This window comes from Sus scrofa, chromosome 5 (genome assembly GCF_054392235.1).
Source record: "Sus scrofa isolate SSC_HxYL_T2T_F1_AM1 chromosome 5, Sscrofa_HxYL_maternal_Yorkshire_Landrace_v2.0, whole genome shotgun sequence".
Taxonomy (NCBI): domain Eukaryota; kingdom Metazoa; phylum Chordata; class Mammalia; order Artiodactyla; family Suidae; genus Sus; species Sus scrofa.
The window spans coordinates 87,700,029-87,717,589 of NC_139387.1; the positions used below are offsets into that span (position 1 = coordinate 87,700,029).

Below are 17,561 nucleotides of genomic sequence, written 5' to 3' on the forward strand. Positions count from 1 at the left end.
ACCAGACCTTGCAATGAGCTGGCTCAGGCAGCACTTGGTATAATAGATCAAAATAGTACAGTGGATGAGTCCCTAAGAATCTGCTAGGATGGGGCACTGGTAAAGAATTTATAGCTGAGGGAGCTCCCTTCATGGCTCGGTGGTAATGAACCTAGCTAGGATCCATGAGGATGCTTGTTCAATCCCTGGCCTTGCTCAGTGGATTAAGGATCCAGCGTTGCCTTGAGCTGTGGTGTAGGTCACAGACACAGCTCTGACCCCACATTGCTGTGGCTGTGGTGTAGGCCAGCAGCTGTAGCTCCAATTCAACCCCTAGGCTGGAAACTTCCATATGCTGCAAGTGCGGCCCTAAAAAAAAAAAACAAACAAAAAAAAAAAACAAAAGAAGTATACAGTGTAGTGTGTCTGCAGCAGAGCTGTAAAGTCAGTGTTGCACATTCTATTAGGGTGCCTTTCTTTCATGATAGCCTGTTCCTTCAACCTCATTCTGCCCTTTGCCTGATGAAGACCTCTCCCGAGCCTGGCAGCCAGGTACTGTCCCAGATTTTCAACCCTTCTTTCTCTCTTTGCCCTAGGAATAGCCCATGAATTACTCTTCTAGGGCCCTGTTCTCTAGGGCCAGTGCATCAGATCCATTTAGTTGATTTCAGCAAACTTTCATTAAGTGTCTTCTAGGTGCCAGACTCAAGATAATACAGTGAGTTTACAATCTGGTAAAGGAGACAGACCCAGGAGTAGATTTTTCCCATGCCATGTGGGAAGTGCTCAAATAGAGATGTCTGATAAATTCACCCATCCATCCATCCATGTACTGAGAATCTACCATGTTCTAGGCATGCAGAGGATATGGAGATGAACAAGATACTGTTCCAGCTCTCACAGTTAAAAGAGAGAAAAAGAAGACATACGACTAAATAAATTGCAATGTAGCTGGTAAATCCATCCACAAGCAAGGACAGAATGAGTGTGGGCAAGAGCATGAGCTAATTTGTGTAGGAAGCTGTTAAGGACTCCCTAGGGCCTCTGATGTCTGTTCTGCATTTGGAATGAATATGTAACAGTCAGCCATGCAGGAGAGGATAGTAAGAAAATTCCAGACATCAAGAGCAGCCTGTATAAAGGCATTTAGATAAGGGACAACATGGTGCCAGTATCCAGGGAACCATGGATAGCTTGGCAAAGCTGGAGTAGAAGTAGACAAGGCTGGAGAAGTGAACAGAGACTGGATCTGCGTGTGCCAGGGAAAAAAACGTGACTCTGTCCTATAGCAACCATGAGAGGACTTTAAGCAGTGAACAAATACAGGCGCATTCAGGCAGATCACTTCGATGCCTGCGGTTACCATATGGTTAGGGAACATACCAATGATTAGGAGACCTCACAAAGAAGATAGTTTAGTCCAAAAGGAACAATTAGTTAAGAAAAAATTTCTTTTCTCTTTATAAAAGCAACCTGTAATGACTCTAGAGAATATGGAAAATACAAGAAACATAAATAAGGAAATTAAAATTACTCATAATTCTATAAATAAACATAGATCCATTTACAAATATGTATGTATCAAATTGAGATCAAATACTGGAGAGAATTTTGTGTTCTCCTGCCCCCCCCCAATATTATATTATGACTCTTATAACAGTAAATATACTGTTAAAAGATTATTGTGGTGGAACTTTCAGATGTAGGAGCAAGATGGCAGAAGATATAGGAGACGAAGGAGGGAGGCTTTTCAATGTGTCTTAAATTACACGAAGCACAGCACCTGGTGGCATGTTTGTTGGCTTAAATATTAGCTAGAACTACCCTGGGTCTGAATCATAGAGCTTTTGCAAAAAGGTATCTGTAAAGAGAGAGCGAGACCTTCATATATGGCCATTTGATAGTGGATACTCTGCATACTGATTATTATTATTCTTCATACCTGAAAGTTATATTGTGATACCAAAATATATAGCCAAGACTCAGAAGAGTAATCAATTATTCATCTTATGCATTAGTCATAGTTTTTCATTTATCTCCTTTTTCTTGCTGTCAACTTTTGAGACACTCAACAAGAAGGTGTATAACAGGAGTTCCCATTGTGGCTCAGTGGTTAATGAATCTGACTAGGAACCATGAGGTTGCGGATTCGATCCCTGGCCTCGCCCAGTGGGTTAAGGATCTGGCATTGTCATGAGCTGTGGTGTGGGTCGCAGATGTGGCTTGGATCCCATGTTGCTGTGGCTCTGGTGTAGGCGTAGCCTGGGAACCTCCACATGCCACAGGTGTGGCCCTAGAAAAGACAAAAAGACAAAAAAAAAAAAGAAGGTGGATAACAGAAAGGAAGATCGCAGTAGTATATTGTATAGCAAGGTAAGCAAGGTAAATATTCCACTTCAGGGAGGAGTTGAGAAGTTGTTGAATCAAATGAGACTGTTAGGTTCTTCACGTATTTTTCAACTATGTGTACATGTTAAACTATCTGATTGGCTTCTTTTAGAAAGTTCCAAAATAATAGTGACTTAAGGAAAATAGAAGTTTATGTTCTTTCTCAAGCGGAAGTCTAATGCATCAGTTCTATAACCATCCAAATCAAGATTCTTTCTATCTTCTGATTTTGGTGTCCTCAACAGGTAGCTTCCACCTCCTGGTCCAAGATGGCTGCTTTAACTCCTATCATCATATCAACATTCCAGCCAATGGGAAGGGGGAAAAGAGAGGGGGAGGGTAAGCACATACCTTTTAAAGGCAAACCCAGGAGTTGCACATATATTGACACTAACATCCCATTGGTCAGTACTTTATCACACAGAGCCGCAAGGGAGTATGGAAAAAATATTCTTAGTGTTGGACTATATGCTAACTAAAATTCCAGTGTTCTTCTTCTAAGAGAAGGAGAGACTGGGTATTTGAGAACAGTCAGCAGTGCTGTCTTCCCCTCAGAGTGTAGAAGACAAGTTAGATGGGCTGGACTATGAAATTCCTTCATGTTCCAAGACTGATATTTGATGTTGCCAGATGATGACTCTGAGACTCCTGAGGAAATGGAAGATGAGATCCCGGTGGTGATTTGTGCAGCACCAGGCAGGATGGGTGCAACCATGGCTGCCATCAACAGCATCTACAGCAATACCGACGCCAACATTTTGTTCTACGTAGTTGGACTCCGGAACACTCTGTCCCGAATACGGTAACTTGTGTACCACAGACTTTGGAGTTTTCTTCTTTCTTTCACCTTCCTTATCTTTCCTTAAATGGATTTCCTTCTTTCTTTGGTTTGATAAATGTTTTTAAATGAATGAGAGGATAATCTGAGGTTTAACTGATCACCTGACAAATACATTGCCTTGCTAAGGAAATTTCAACAAAGCCTCATTCATCTGGGAGAGCAGTGCATCATTTTGCAGAAGAATTGTCTAATCCATGAAGGAACCCCAATCCTTAAGTAATTTACATAAAAGTCTTTCTTTCTTAAATGGTTTTTCTTTTCTCTGCTTTCTTTTTTTTTAAGGGCCACACCAGTGGCATATGGAAGTTCATAGGCTAGGGGTAGAATCAGAGCTACAGTTGCCAACCTATGCCACAGCTATAGCAACACAGGATCTGAGCTGCGTCTGCAACCTACACCATAGCTCACGGCAGTGCCAGATCCCCAACCCACTGAGCAAGGCCAGGGATTGAACCTCTGTCCTCGTGGGTACTATTCAGATTCATTTCTGCTGCACCACAACAGGAACTCCCTCTTTTCTCTGTTTTCTTAACTTGGGAGACTATTAACATAATATAATCATTTAATATGATCTGGAATCATCACTAATTATAATTTTTAAACTGCAGAGTGGTTTCCTTCTTATCACACACAATACTACTAAAACATAAATTGGAGTTGGATTTAGAAGAAATAAACAGGAAAGAAAATTCTAAATGTATTACTAAAATATGGGGCATTTCCTGGTGGCCTAGTGGTTAAGGATCCAGCGTTGTCACTGCTGTGGCTTGGGTCACTGCTATGGTGCAGGTTTGATCCCTGGCCTGGGAACTTATGTGTGCCATGGGCACAGCCAAAAAAAAAAAAGGGTGGGATAATTGTTTAACTTTGGGCTCCTTGAGCACAAAAATCATAAGAGAAAAACTGACAGATTTGAAACCCTACAAGTGTAACAGATCACATAACAGATTAGGCAAGATATTTTCAACATGTATTATAGACAAAGGAAATTTCAACAAAAGTGTTTGAAGAATTCTTACCAAAAAAATTCAAAAATACAAGCATATAGTAGAAAAATTAGCGCAGAATACAGACAGTTCATAGGGAAAAAACCTATAAATGGCTGGCAAATGTGAAAACATACTCCATGTTACTAATAGGGAATTGGGAGTTCACCTGTGGAGCACTGGGTTAAGGATCTGGCACTGTCCAGCTGCAGTGGTGCATATTTGATCCATGACCCAGGAATTTTCATATACGGCAGGCTCAGGCAAAAAAAACAAAAAACCAAAAAACTAACAGGGAAATGCAAATTAAAATGACATATCATCAGTGACTCATCAGCATGATAAAAATTAAATACGATAAAACCATCCTGTGCAAGAAAATGGACATGTTTATTCCTTGTTTACGCAATGTACACATTGTAAGTTGGTAAAGCATTTTGAGGGAGCAAGAGAGCAATGTCTGTTAAAATGGTATATGCATGTATAGTTTGACTCACCATCCTATTTCCACAACTGGGAATCTATACTACAGAAATTCTAGTGCATGAGTTCCCATTGTGGTACAGCGGAAACTAATCCAACTAATATCCCTGAGGAGGCGGGTTCAATCCCTGGCCTCGCTCAGAGGGCCGGGGATCTGATGTTGCCATGAGCTGTGGTGTACGTCTCAGACACGGCTTGGATCCTGTGTTGCTGTGGCTCTAGTGTAGGCTGGCCTCTGTAGCTCCAATTTGACCCTAGCCTAGGAATGTCCATATGCTGTGGGTGGAGTCCTAAAAAGCAAAAAAAAAAAAAAAAAGTAAGAAATTTTAGTACATGTTACCAAAATATATATACAACAATGTTATTCAGCATTATGTCAAACAGTAAAAAAATACTGTCTACCAATGTAAGAATATTTGAATGAACTTTGGAATATGTCCAGCTATTAAAAAAGAAAGAAGGCATTTTACTTTTTTATTTTTTATTATAGTTGATTACAGTGTGCCAATTTCTGTTATAGAGCCAAGTGACTCAGTCATACATACATACATACATACATACATATATAATATACATTCTTTTAAAAAAATATTATTTTCCATTTTGGTTTATCCCAGGAGATTGGATATAGTTGCCTGTGTTATACAGTAGGACCTCATTGCTTATCCATTCTAAATGTAATTGTTTGCATCTACTAACCCCAAACTCCCATACATCCCACTGCCTCCCCTTTCCCCCTTGGCAACCACAAGTCTGTTCTCCATGTCTGTGAGTCTGCTTCCGTTTTGTAGAAAGGTTTGTCTGTAACATATTTTAGATTCCACATATAAGTGATATCATGTGGTATTTGTCTTTCTTTTTCTGACTTACTTCATTTAGTATGAGAATCTAATTGTATCCACATTGCTGCAAAGGGCATTATTTTTCTTTTTTATGGCTGAGTAGTATTCCATTGTATGTAGGTACCACATCTTCTTAATCCATTCATCTGTTGATGGATGTTTAGATTGTTTCTATGTCTTGGCTGTTGTAAATAGTGCTGCTATGAACACAAGGGTGCATGTATCCTTTTGAATTATAGTTTTATCCAGATATATACCCAGAAGTGGGATTGCTGGATCATATGGTAGTTCTATATTTAGTTTTCTGAAGAACCTCCATACTATTTTCCATATAGTTGTAACAAGAGTATAGGAGGGTTCCCTTTTCTATACGCCCTCTCCAGCATTTGTTATTTGTAGACATTAATGATGGCCTTTCTGACCGGTGTGAGGTAATACTTCATCGCAGTTTTGATTTGCATTTCTGTAATAATTAGCAATGTTGAGCATCTTTTCATTGGCCTACTAGCTACCAATAGGTCTTCTATAGAGAAATGTCTCTGTAGGTCTTCTGCCCATTTTTCGATTGGGTTTTGTTGTTGTTGTTGTTGAGTTATATGAGTTTGTATATTTTGGAGATTAAACCCTTGTTTGTTGCATAATTTGCAACTATTTTCTCCCCTTCTGTAGATTGTCATTGTCTTTTTGTTTTGTTTATGGTTTCCATTGCTATGCAAAAGTTTCTAAGGTTAAGTCCCATTTGTTTATTTTTGTTTTTATTTCTATTGCCTTGGGAGACTGACCTAGTAAAACATTTGTACAGTTTATGTCAGAGAAGGTTTGCATATGTTCTCAAGAAGGCATATTTTTAAGTGGAAAATGCAAGTTGCAGTACACCTCATATAGTATGGTCCACCTTACGAATGTCTTGGGCTGCTATAAAATAATGGCTGGCTTGGCTTATAAACAAGAGAAATTTGTTTCTCAATTTATAGAAGCCAGGAAGCCCAAGATCCAGGTGCCAACAGATTCTGTGTCTGGGAAGGGCACTTCCTGGGTCATAGCAGGCTGCCTTCTTGCTGTGTCTTCACATGGCAGACAGGATTAAAGGAGTTCCCCAGGGCCTCTTTTATAAGGGCACTAATCCGTTCATGAGGGCTTCACCCTAATAACATAATCACTTCCTAAAACCCACACCTCCAAATACCGTTGCGTTAGGAATTAGGTTTCAACATACAAATCCGTGGGGCACACAACATTCAGTCCATAGCAATGAAATCAAAACCCCCAAACGGTAAATGTGATAAATGTGTCTCTGTAAAGAAAAAGACCTAGAAAGATCTCCAGCGGTTAACATCGATTACCTCTAAGGAGTAGGAAGGAAGTGGAGAAAGCAGTGGTGAAGGCATTTCAAGTGTTATTTCCATCATTCATAAGGAGAATGTATTCATAAGGAGGTACGGAGCTGTGAAAGACACCTGTTCCTAAACTAAATGGGAATGGTCCTTGGCTGCCGTGGGTTTTTCCATTTCATTTCTCTTATCCTTTATTGTTGTGGATTGTTCACTTAGCCTGCTGTTAACAGACCTTTCATCACCTGTGGGTATGAAAACCCGATAACCAAACCCAGAAGGATGGCCTGTCTCATAGGAGTGAGTGTTTGTACTTGAACAAGAGGCATGAGCTGCAGGACTTTATGATGTTTAAGTAGGGACTGTCTCCCAGTTCTTGGTTGTCTCCTCCACCACCCCATTTTAAAATATCTTAAAAACTCTTTTCATTAACGTCCACCACAAAAGCAGAAAATTGTATAAATCCCGTGTACAGCTTAGTGATAATCCCAAAGTGAACATACCCATGTAAGAACCACCACACCAACACTTGTCATGGTCCGTCTTTTTAACTTTGTCGTTCATTCTGAGGGGTATCCAGGGGTATCAAATTGTCATTTGAATATGAGGTTTCCTTTATTTATAATGAGGTTGAGCACTTTTTTTTTTTTTCACATATTTCCTGACCATTTGTGCAAGTTCAAGTGTCTTGCTTGTTTTTTTGTTGGCTGTCTCATTCTTATTTACATGACTCTTCCTCCCCTACCCAGCTTTACTAAGATAAAAATTGACATACAAAATGGTGTAAATGACTGATTTTTATGGTTCAAAATTTGCAGATCTAAATTTCATTTGGAAGATTGAATTCTTTTTTTTTTCCTTTTTCTTCTTGGGGCCACACCTTTGGCATATGGAAGTTCCAGGCTAGGGGCCAAATTGGAGCTACAGCTGCTGGAGCCACAGCAACAGGGGAATCTGAGCTGCATCTGCAACACTACAGCTCACAGCAACACCAGATCCTTAACCCACTGAGCAAGGCCAGGGATGGAACCTGCATCCTCATGGATACTAGTTATTAACCTGCTGAGCCATAATAGGAACTCTTTTATTGATTTTCCTTCAACAAAAGTGCTACCATGTGTGTCTTTAAAATGGGTAGCATGGAGTTCCCATTGTGGCGCAGTGGTTAACGAATCCGACTAGGAACCATGAAGTTGCGGGTTCGGTCCCTGCCCTTGCTCAGTGGGTTAACGATCCGGTGTTGCCGTGAGCTGTGGTGTAGGTCGCAGACGCGGCTCAGATCCCGCGTTGCTGTGGCTCTGGCGTAGGCCAGCAGTGACAGCTCCGATTGGACCCCTAGCCTGGGAACCTCCATATGCCGCGGGAGCGGCCCTAGAAAAGGCAAAAAGACAAAAAAAAAAAAAAAAAAAATGAATCTTAATATGAATTGGGTAAAAGATAGAAGTTCTATAAGACCCTGAGAGAACTTAAGGGGAGAGGGTGGAAAAGAGGAGGAGAAGGTAGGGAGCAAGGTAGACGCTCTCTGAGAGATAAAGACAAAGGTAGATTCCAATCATCCTTGGAGTCCAAACAGCAGAGTGAAAATGATTCAGTCAAAGTAGCAGGTTCAAGATGCCCCGCTCCTCGGAGCTGTTGGTGCACGGCAAAGAGAGAGCTGACAACCACAGATGCTGCTTCCTAAGAAAGAAAGAACCCTTTTTGTTCTTCCAGTTTCCTGTGGAGATTATGTGGATCTGGGGAGATATTTGGTTATTACTATTTTGCTTCATTTCCTTTGCAGAAAGAGTTATGAAAAAAAAAAAAAAAAGATTCTAAGCCAAACCAGATGGGGAAAAAATCAGAAGGATTTATAGACTAAACCCTATCAAGGTTACACATATTTTATTTTTAACTTTCTAAAGAGGCAACAGACTGACTCCAAGGCAATAGGCAAATTGAGGATAGAAATGTGTGCTAGAGGGCTTTTTTTGTTGTTGTTGTTTCTTTTTTTATCATCCCTTTAGAAAATGGATCGAACATTCTAAACTAAGAGAAATAAACTTTAAAATTGTGGAATTCAACCCTGTGGTTCTCAAAGGGAAGATCAGACCAGACTCCTCGAGGCCTGAACTTCTGCAGCCTGTGAGTAGGGATGGAGCATGTGGGCGAAGGTTCTTGGTGAGACCCTTGTCAGTGTGGACTACCAGCCACCAGGATGCACCTGGAAGGTTTTTGAAGCCTCACAGTGTTAGGCTGCCACCAAACTCAGCTTATTTACAGTTTATTAGCCACCTGCTGCAGAAATGATTCAAGATGGTTAATGAAGCTATGGGGAAAGATATGAAGCATAAGAAGATGCAGGATGCATTTTTGTGTGTGAATGTACCTGTGGAGTGGGGAGGGGCCGGTGGTGAGGCCAGAAAGAAATATTTCCAACCCCTAAGTAGTTGTGTGTGCCGTGACTGGACATTACATTTAGCTCAGAGTATCTCAGCAGTTAAGGAAAGATGGCAACCAGATGGGTTATATACTAGATAGTATTGACTAATATTTTTGGAAGACACCGACTTTTTCCCTGGCATTCAGACGCTTAAGGTGTTTTACTGCAAGAGTTCTTACAAAAGGGACCATCTCCCACATAAAGAGTGATTTTTTTCATGGCAACTCCACAGAAAATGGAGCCACCTACATACAACTGTTACTTATATTCGTCTTTGAAAATTTACTAAATTTGAAGCCTTTCACAACCTGATCTTTTCCCAGTTCCAGATATTTATCATTAAGAGTATGGCTGAGTTGGGACTTTGGATTCTATAGTATTGTGGCTACCAAAATGTTAAGGTCCCCATCCTCAGCTCATGCCTCACTGGCTTTTTTTCTGGTTCAGAGAGCTAAGAGGTTGAGCTTGTGTGTGTCAAGTGATGAGTGTGTGTGGGTGTGTGTGTTCAAAGCAGTTTCGGTTGACAGTAGTCAAATCAGTGTTGAGGACGGTAGGCAATTTGTGGCCTGAAAGATGGATGGCCTCTGTGACCCCCACTGCAGCAGTTCACAGAGATGAAAGAGGTTCTAGTTTCAGCAGTGGGTGGTTTGGATCTCGAAGGACCACTGACCAGGGCTGGTTTCAATCCCAAGGCCCAGGTAAACTGGGCATCAGGAAGCTCAGGCGAGGCTTCTTTGCAGCCCCTTGTTTTACTCAGCTCTACACCTGGAGCTGAGCTGAGGCCATAGTCAAAGCCGACCCTACAGCACCCTTATTGGACACTAAGCCTTCTGTCTCTTCCTCACATCGCTTCTTTCGTTGTGTTAACAGCTGAACTTTGTGCGATTTTATCTCCCTCTGCTTATCCACCAACATGAGAAAGTCATCTATTTGGACGATGATGTAATCGTACAAGGTATGCCCACCGATGCCAGAAACACTTGGAAAAGGAGCAGCTGATAAGGAGAATGACAGTCTCTCTTCACTTTTGAAATATCTAGTGGTTCAATGACTTTGACTGCTTATTAAACTTGAGAGTATAGTATTGTTATAAATCAGGGATTACTTTGAAAGTAGGGGTTGATCCTTTCCGGGACAGCCCAGCTGACCTTGTGAGAGCCGCTCTCTGATTGCCAAAGTCTCTAAGAACTAGCTTGGTAGCCTTTCCTTTCCCTGCACCCCCAAAACAGGGGCATAGAGCCTCACTGATGACATTCTTAGAAGGGAGCTAAGTTAAGGGGTTAAATGTTGCCTTTTCTCTCTCCCACAAGCAAACAAGATGAGCATTGTTCTAGTACGTACCTAGCAACCGAAATAATTTGACCAATGCTGATCTAAGCTTATTATCAAGTGCCTTTTTAAATTGATATGAGCTATTCTTTTTTTTTTTTTTTTTTTTTTTTTTGTCTTTTTGTCTTTTTGCCTCATTCTAGGGCCTCACTCGTGGCATATGGAGGTTGCCAGGCTAGGGGTCTAATCGGAGCTGTCACCGCTGGCCTACGCCAGAGCCACAGCAACACTGCATCTGTGACCTACACCACAGCTCACTGCAACGCCAGATCTTTAACCCACCGAGCAAGGCCAGGGATCGAACCTACAACTTCGTGGTTCCTAGTCAGATTCTTTAACCACTGAGCCACGACAGGAACTCCAGCAGTCAGATTCTTAACCTGCTGCGCCATAGCAGGAACTCCAATGTGAGCTATTCTTATCAAGCTAATTGCCAAGCCACTTGAAACCAGGGATCATACACCTCTTCCCCCACAGCCCAATCAGGGATTATTAAAGCTTTAAGGCTCTCTCCAGCCCCACCGTGAATGCTATGCTGTTGTAACTCCTGGTGTTTGTAAATTCAGGGGACATCCAGGAGCTGTATGACACCACCCTGGCCCTGGGCCATGCGGCGGCTTTTTCGGATGACTGCGATTTGCCCTCCTCCCAGGACATACACAGACTGGTGGGGCTGCAGGTAGGCATGTATCTCAGAAATCCTCCCTGGCCCCTTCTCCTCCCCGCACCCCAGAAGGAGTGTCATCTTCATCTTGGAGAAGCTGGCCGGTCTGGACGGCAGGGAGGCCAGGAGCACAGAGGCCAGCGCTTGCCATTGGCGTCCCAGCTCTGCTTCGCACTGACTCTGGGGCAAGTTACTTTGCCCTGCAAGTACCACTCTCCTTATCTGAAGCATGGCAACAGTGCTCTCTATTTTGTTGTGTTTTTGTCAGTTGTGACGAAATAACATGATGTCAAAATGTCCAGCAAATGCCTCAGAAATAATGGTTGTTATATAGGTCACTTGTAACCACCCTCTGTATCAGCTGTTTTCTGCAAAAGAGACTCTCTGAACCTTTGGTTCTGTTTTCAGATTTTTAACCAGCACTTCCCCCACCACTTTCAGTAGAAAAAAACACTGATTTTGTTCCAAGGCAAAGAGCTCCTTGCCCTGGTAGAAATGAAGAAAGTTGAACACATATCTAACACTGAAGCAAAAGAATGGCTTTAAAATACAAGATGCCCTGGTGGCTCAGTGGGTTAAGGATCTCGTGTTGTCACTGCTGCAGGTGGGGATGCAGCTGTGGCACAGGTTCAGTCCCTGGCCTAGGAACTTCTGCGTGCTATGAGTGGCTCCCCAGCCCCCCCCCCCCAAAATACAAGATTCTATTACAAATCAAATACCATTCTTCAAAAAAAGTTCTAGGAAATAATTTGATATGTGTGCCCTTTCAGATGTGCCCACTTTAAGACCTAGGCCCTGGGGTCAGACCTACCTCTCAAAATCTTGGCTCCATCACTTAGTAGCTTTGTGACCTTGGGCAAGTTACTTAGCCAGTCATTTTCTCCCTCATTTGTCAAGTAGAGGTAATAATAGTACTTGCCTGGCAGGGCTGTTATGAGAATTAGATCGGTTAGTACATGTGAAGTTATCGCATGCAACTAATGACATAATGTGTGTGTTCTTAGATTAGTGGCTGCGTGTAGAAAAGTGCTCAGATAGTTCCAACGTGTCCAGGTCGTATCTGCGCATTACATGAGATGGATTATGGCAGCTCGGATGACTGAAACAGCGTGTCCTGCCTCATTTTACATTCACTCAGCAACGACCTATTGAGTGCTTGTTCTGTGCCCGACACTGTTTTAGGTGCTAGTAACACAGTAAACAAAACTAAAATTCTGGCTTTGTCTAGCTTACATTCTAGTGGAAAGAGACAGTTGGTAAACAAGTAAAATATTAAACAGAGCGTCAGGGTGGAGATGGGGGTTGGCTTTTAAGTTGGGTGATGAGGGAAGGCTCCAGATGGTGTCGCTGAGCCGACACCTGAAAGAATCACGGGAACTGTCTAAGCAGAAATTTGGGGGGAAGACATTCCAGAAGAGGTAATAGCAGATGCAAAGGTCCTGAGGCCAGGGTGTGTTTGGTGTATGAAAGGAACAAGGAGGTCAGTGTGGCAGAGGGATCAAGGGGGGAGAATAATAAAAGTGGGAGAGGTAATGGGGGTGGGGGCAGATGGTGGAGGGTATGGTGGGCATTTTAGAAAGTCTGGCTTTGATTCTGAATGACCAGGGGAGGCCTCTGGAGGGGCTTTGAGCAGATGAGTAACTCAGAGACAGAGTGGCTTTGAAAAGGGTGGAAGCAGGAACACAGGTTGGGAGGAGGTGGCAGAAATCCAGGGAGTGGTAATTATCGTCTGGACCAGTGAGAAGTGGTTGGCTTTTGAATATATTTTGGAAGATGGCACCCAGCAGGATCTGCTAAGATGAAAAAGGAGTGAGGAGGAAGCGTCTAGGATGATCCAGTGACCCTATGTTTTCTGTCTGATTGGAAGGATAGAGTTGCCACTAATGGAGGGAAGGCAGGTTGTAGAAAAGTAGGTTGGGGACAGGATTTGGGTCAGTTTTCACCTTAGTAAGCATCCAGAAGGAAACACTGAGTTGGCAGATGTGGTGGAGCTGGAAATCCAGGGGCTGTCTACACGGATAGATTTATTTATTTGTTTACTTTTGGCCGAGCCGGTGGCATGCAGACATTCCTAGGCCAGGGATCGAACTTGCATCATAGCAGGGACAATGCCAGATCCTTAATCCACGGAGCCACCCCGGGACTCCAATGCAGAAATTTCGAGCCATGAGACTAGATGATGCTGTCTAGGGAGTTCGTGCTAGAGAAAGGAGCAGGTGCTGGAAATGAGGCAAGGAGCACCCAGCTTTTAGAGGCTGGGGAAATGAGGAAACTAGGAGAGGCCTCTAGGAGTGGCCAGTGACACAGCAGGAAACCCAGGTATCGCACAATGGTCTCAAGAAAATGATTATTTTCCAGAAACAAAAGATTCGCTGGTGCAAAGCATGCATATCCTGTTCCTTTACAGAATACATATATGGGGTATCTGGACTACCGGAAGAAGACGATAAAAGACCTCGGCATAAGCCCCAGCACTTGCTCTTTCAATCCTGGTGTGATCGTTGCCAACATGACCGAATGGAAGCACCAGCGCATCACCAAACAATTGGAGAAATGGATGCAAAAAAATGTGGAGTATGTGTGGACTCTTGGAACAAGAGTTTTGCATGCTTGGGAACAAAATTATTCCATTAATTTTCTGTGCATAGCTCAGGGGTTAGAAATATTTCACAGATATCTGAGGTCAGATGTTCTTACAGAGGCACTGTTGGGAAAAAGGACGCAGTGGACAAAAAAAAAAAAAAATCTTTTCTCAAAGGATACATCAGAGGAAGAGATCTCCTATGAAATCCTTTATTATACAAACATTTTGTAAGAAATTATTTAATATTGGGATTTTATATCCTCTCCCAGAATTCCAGTGAACCTTTTCAACTGAAAATCATTTATGTTAGTCTCATGTCTCCTTCTTACATAGAGTTGGTTTTAAGAATTATTTTATATAGCCAACTTTTTAAAGACTGAATTTTTTTTTTTACTTTATCATTTTTCATTACTGAAGTTTTTTTTTGTTTGTTTTTTGTTTTTGTCTTTTTCCCTTTTCTAGGGCCGCTCCCGCGGCATATGGAGGTTCCCAGGCTAGGGGTCTAGTCGGAGCTGTAGCCACCAGCCTGCACCAGAGCCACAGCAACTCAGGATCCAAGCCGTGTCTGCGACCTACACCACAGCTTACAGCAAGGCCAGGGATTGAACCTGCAACCTCACGATTCCTAGTCAGATTTGTTAACCACTGAGCCACAACGGGAACTCCTTTTTTTTTTTTTTTTTTTTTTTTTGTCTCATTACTGAGGTTTTAAGAGAGAGAAATAAAAATAATACTAATGCAACCACTATTATGTCATTGTATTTCCTGTCCATCTTTTTTATCTGGGTATTTTTAATATTATCATAACCTTTAACTTGTGAGGAAGGTCATTTAAAATAACATAGGATCAAAATTTGATCTTCTGTGTTTGCCATTAGAAAAGCCTGAGACTTAAAATGGCAAAATATTCCCACTCTTTGAATGAAGGTGAAGTATGTGGGAGTTCATGGTATTCTTACAATTTTGTATAAGTTTGACAGTTTTCAAAATAAAAAGTGGGAGAAAAATGAAAGACCATGGTCTTATTATATAGTGAGAGACTGTCCTGCACCTTTTAAAATGCTTAGATTCTGGATGAGCAATGGGATCCTGCTGTGTAGCACTGGGAACTATGGCTGGTCACTTGCGATGGAGCATGAGAATGTGAGAAAAAAGAATATACATGTATGGGTGACTGGGTCACCTTGCTGTGCAGTAGAAAATTGACAGAACACTGTAAACCAGCTGTAATGGAAAAAATAAAAAGCATTATTTAAAAAAAGAAAAATGCTTAGATTCTACTTCACCTGAGCCCATGGGACTCCAAGCTAAATGTTGCTTTTCTATTCCTTTTCTTAGAGAAAATCTCTACAGCAGCTCCCTGGGAGGAGGGGTGGCCACCTCGCCAATGCTGATTGTGTTTCACGGGAAATACTCCACCATCAACCCCCTGTGGCACATAAGGCACCTGGGTAAGTATCTTAGAAGAACGCAGCTGTGCATTTTACACACCCAGTGAGCACCAAGGTGAGCAGACTCTGCTATTGCACCAGTTTCCTCAATTCAGATCCTGCAGGTGACCTCCGACATTACCTTGGGCATGTTATTAACCCTCGCTGCTCTCATTCTGCAAATGCAGCCGATCAGAATGACCTGAGAGGTGTTTCTACAAAGTCAGGAAAAGCAGTTAGACTCATGCTTAGCATAAAGGATGTGCTGGATAAACATTTTAACTGTTGTTACGATAGAACTTTCACTGTCAGAGCTTTTTCAGGTGCCTTTATTGCCCTCTTGCAATAGCCTGTAGTGGACAAACCAAATGAATGAGCATAATAGTTTATGATGAATTTATACTGCTGGTCATTTATCTTTGGAAAAGCAGCGGTTTAGTGACTGTACTCTGGGAGTCCCTCAGGTCATTCATTCATACTCACAGGAGTGCAGGCTCTGGGGTATGGATTGGACGCTCAGCCCTACTTTTATCTATATCTTGGGCAAATTACTCAAGCTCTCTGTGCCTTAGCTTCTTCACTTGTAAACTAAAGCTAATAGAACCTTGTAGGTTTTCACAAGGAATAAATTACCTCATACATGTGAATGCTCAGAACAGAGCCTGGCTGAGGAGACATTCACATTCATTCAAACATGTGGCCACAAGCCATGAGCCAAACGCACTGGGCCAGATCTGTTTACAAATTTAGAAAGGCTTTGAATTATAGTTATTTTCTTTGGAAGGTTTTGAATTTTAAGAAGGTAATGTTGTGCACATGCCTATGTTATGCAATATCCTGGGGGGTGGGGTCTAGATTTTGCTGCCAAAGTTATTCAAACTCCCTTTGTTTTCAGACACTTGGGGATTGACTATTTTAGAGTTGGAGACAGTGGGTTGTGGACTTGTATGTACCAGGTGGCATAGACCGCCAAGCCCTGGGCTAGGCGCTGGGCATAGAGGGGAACATGACCTCTTACTCAGAAGGATCCTGCAAGATGGTGTGGTCCCTACTCGCCTGTAAAAGAAAGGACAGATGCAACAGTAGAAGTTGGGTTACTGTCCCCTCTGAATGATGCTGTAGAGAGATGCTTCTGCTTCAGCACCAGAATCTTCCCTTATTTTCTTGACACAGGGATGTTAAGGACACTAATGTTCTGTCTGATTTGCTTTATTATAATGTTGGAGTCTCTGATAGGTCAAGTACTAACATTTCCATGTCGTGAATGTATAGAAAAGCCCATCAAAATTGAACATCTGTAAAAAATATATGCAGAGCTTAGAGCCATGTGTGATCTTGCAACAGACACTCAAAATTGTATTTTATGAACTATCTAACTTATTGACAAGTAGCAAGGGGCAGACTCTTCCTAAGGGAAAGAAGTCATCTTTCCCTGTACAACACAGCCTATGTCTGTGCTGCAGGTTTGGGAATCAGGGATGGTCTGCAAAGGAAATCTACACAGAAATCATTTGAAAAATGATTCCGTTTTAGTGTTTGAAAGCGGAAAGCAGTGTAACACTAATGAGAGTATTAAGTTTGGGGCTGAACAGGCAGCTTAAGATTTTAAACATTTATGAAACTTTATTAGCTAAAAACAAAACTGTAAGCCCCCCCACCCCCCACCAAGTCCTTCAGTTGTGGAGCTGAGAGATGCTGACCTACTTTGTGGAAACATCTCCCATGAAGGCTCTGCTCCCCAAATGAGCATTTCCTTTGTGTAGATTCTTTGGAAGTTGATAGTGATTCCAATTATGCTGCTAGAGTCTAAACACCTAGCTCCACTTCTGCACCTGCCTTCAGAGCTATGTTTGTGAATCACAGGAGACAGATTTGGGTTTCTCCCCCTCCCCTTACATCATAAGTTAAACTAGAATAACATTATTCTAGCTATTCATCCTCTCTTGGTTTAATGGAATTTCAGTTGCTTTTTAAAAATATCATATTCCCTTTCAAAGAAAAAAATGCAGCATGATAGAAGATATTAAAGATTTATACTCACAAAATCTTAATGTACTTCCAGAAAAGATCTTCTAAAAATACTGAGCAGTAACAATATTGAGGTAAATGCACAGCCTGTAAGCAGTTACTTATGAGGAGAATAATATTCAAATGGAGACAGTTGTACGTTAGAAGGTAGATCTTACTCTCAGTCGCATTTCATAGCGTAAAAATAAGACTGTTTAAAAGAAAATGTTGCCATATTAAGGAGGGAAGATGCAGAGAAACAAGAGCTACTATAACCT

The 17,561-nt window shown here is 41.9% G+C and overlaps 1 protein-coding gene across 19 annotated transcripts in view; it reads left to right on the plus strand.

Annotated features, from left to right (window-relative positions):
- Positions 1 to 17,561, plus strand: part of GLT8D2 (glycosyltransferase 8 domain containing 2) — a 62,881-nt gene that overhangs the window by 43,991 nt on the left and 1,329 nt on the right. For 13 of the 19 annotated variants that reach the window (XM_084957360.1, XM_084957356.1, XM_021092642.2 and 10 more), the window contains 6 exons: positions 2,998 to 3,169; positions 8,854 to 8,971; positions 10,140 to 10,224; positions 11,165 to 11,277; positions 13,670 to 13,836; positions 15,185 to 15,297. In XM_084957360.1, coding sequence (XP_084813486.1) covers positions 2,998 to 3,169; positions 8,854 to 8,971; positions 10,140 to 10,224; positions 11,165 to 11,277; positions 13,670 to 13,836; positions 15,185 to 15,297 — 768 coding nt within the window. The remainder of the gene's footprint in view (positions 1 to 2,997; positions 3,170 to 8,853; positions 8,972 to 10,139; positions 10,225 to 11,164; positions 11,278 to 13,669; positions 13,837 to 15,184; positions 15,298 to 17,561) is intronic. The other 6 variants (XM_084957364.1, XM_084957365.1, XM_084957366.1 and 3 more) reach the window with 1 other exon arrangement.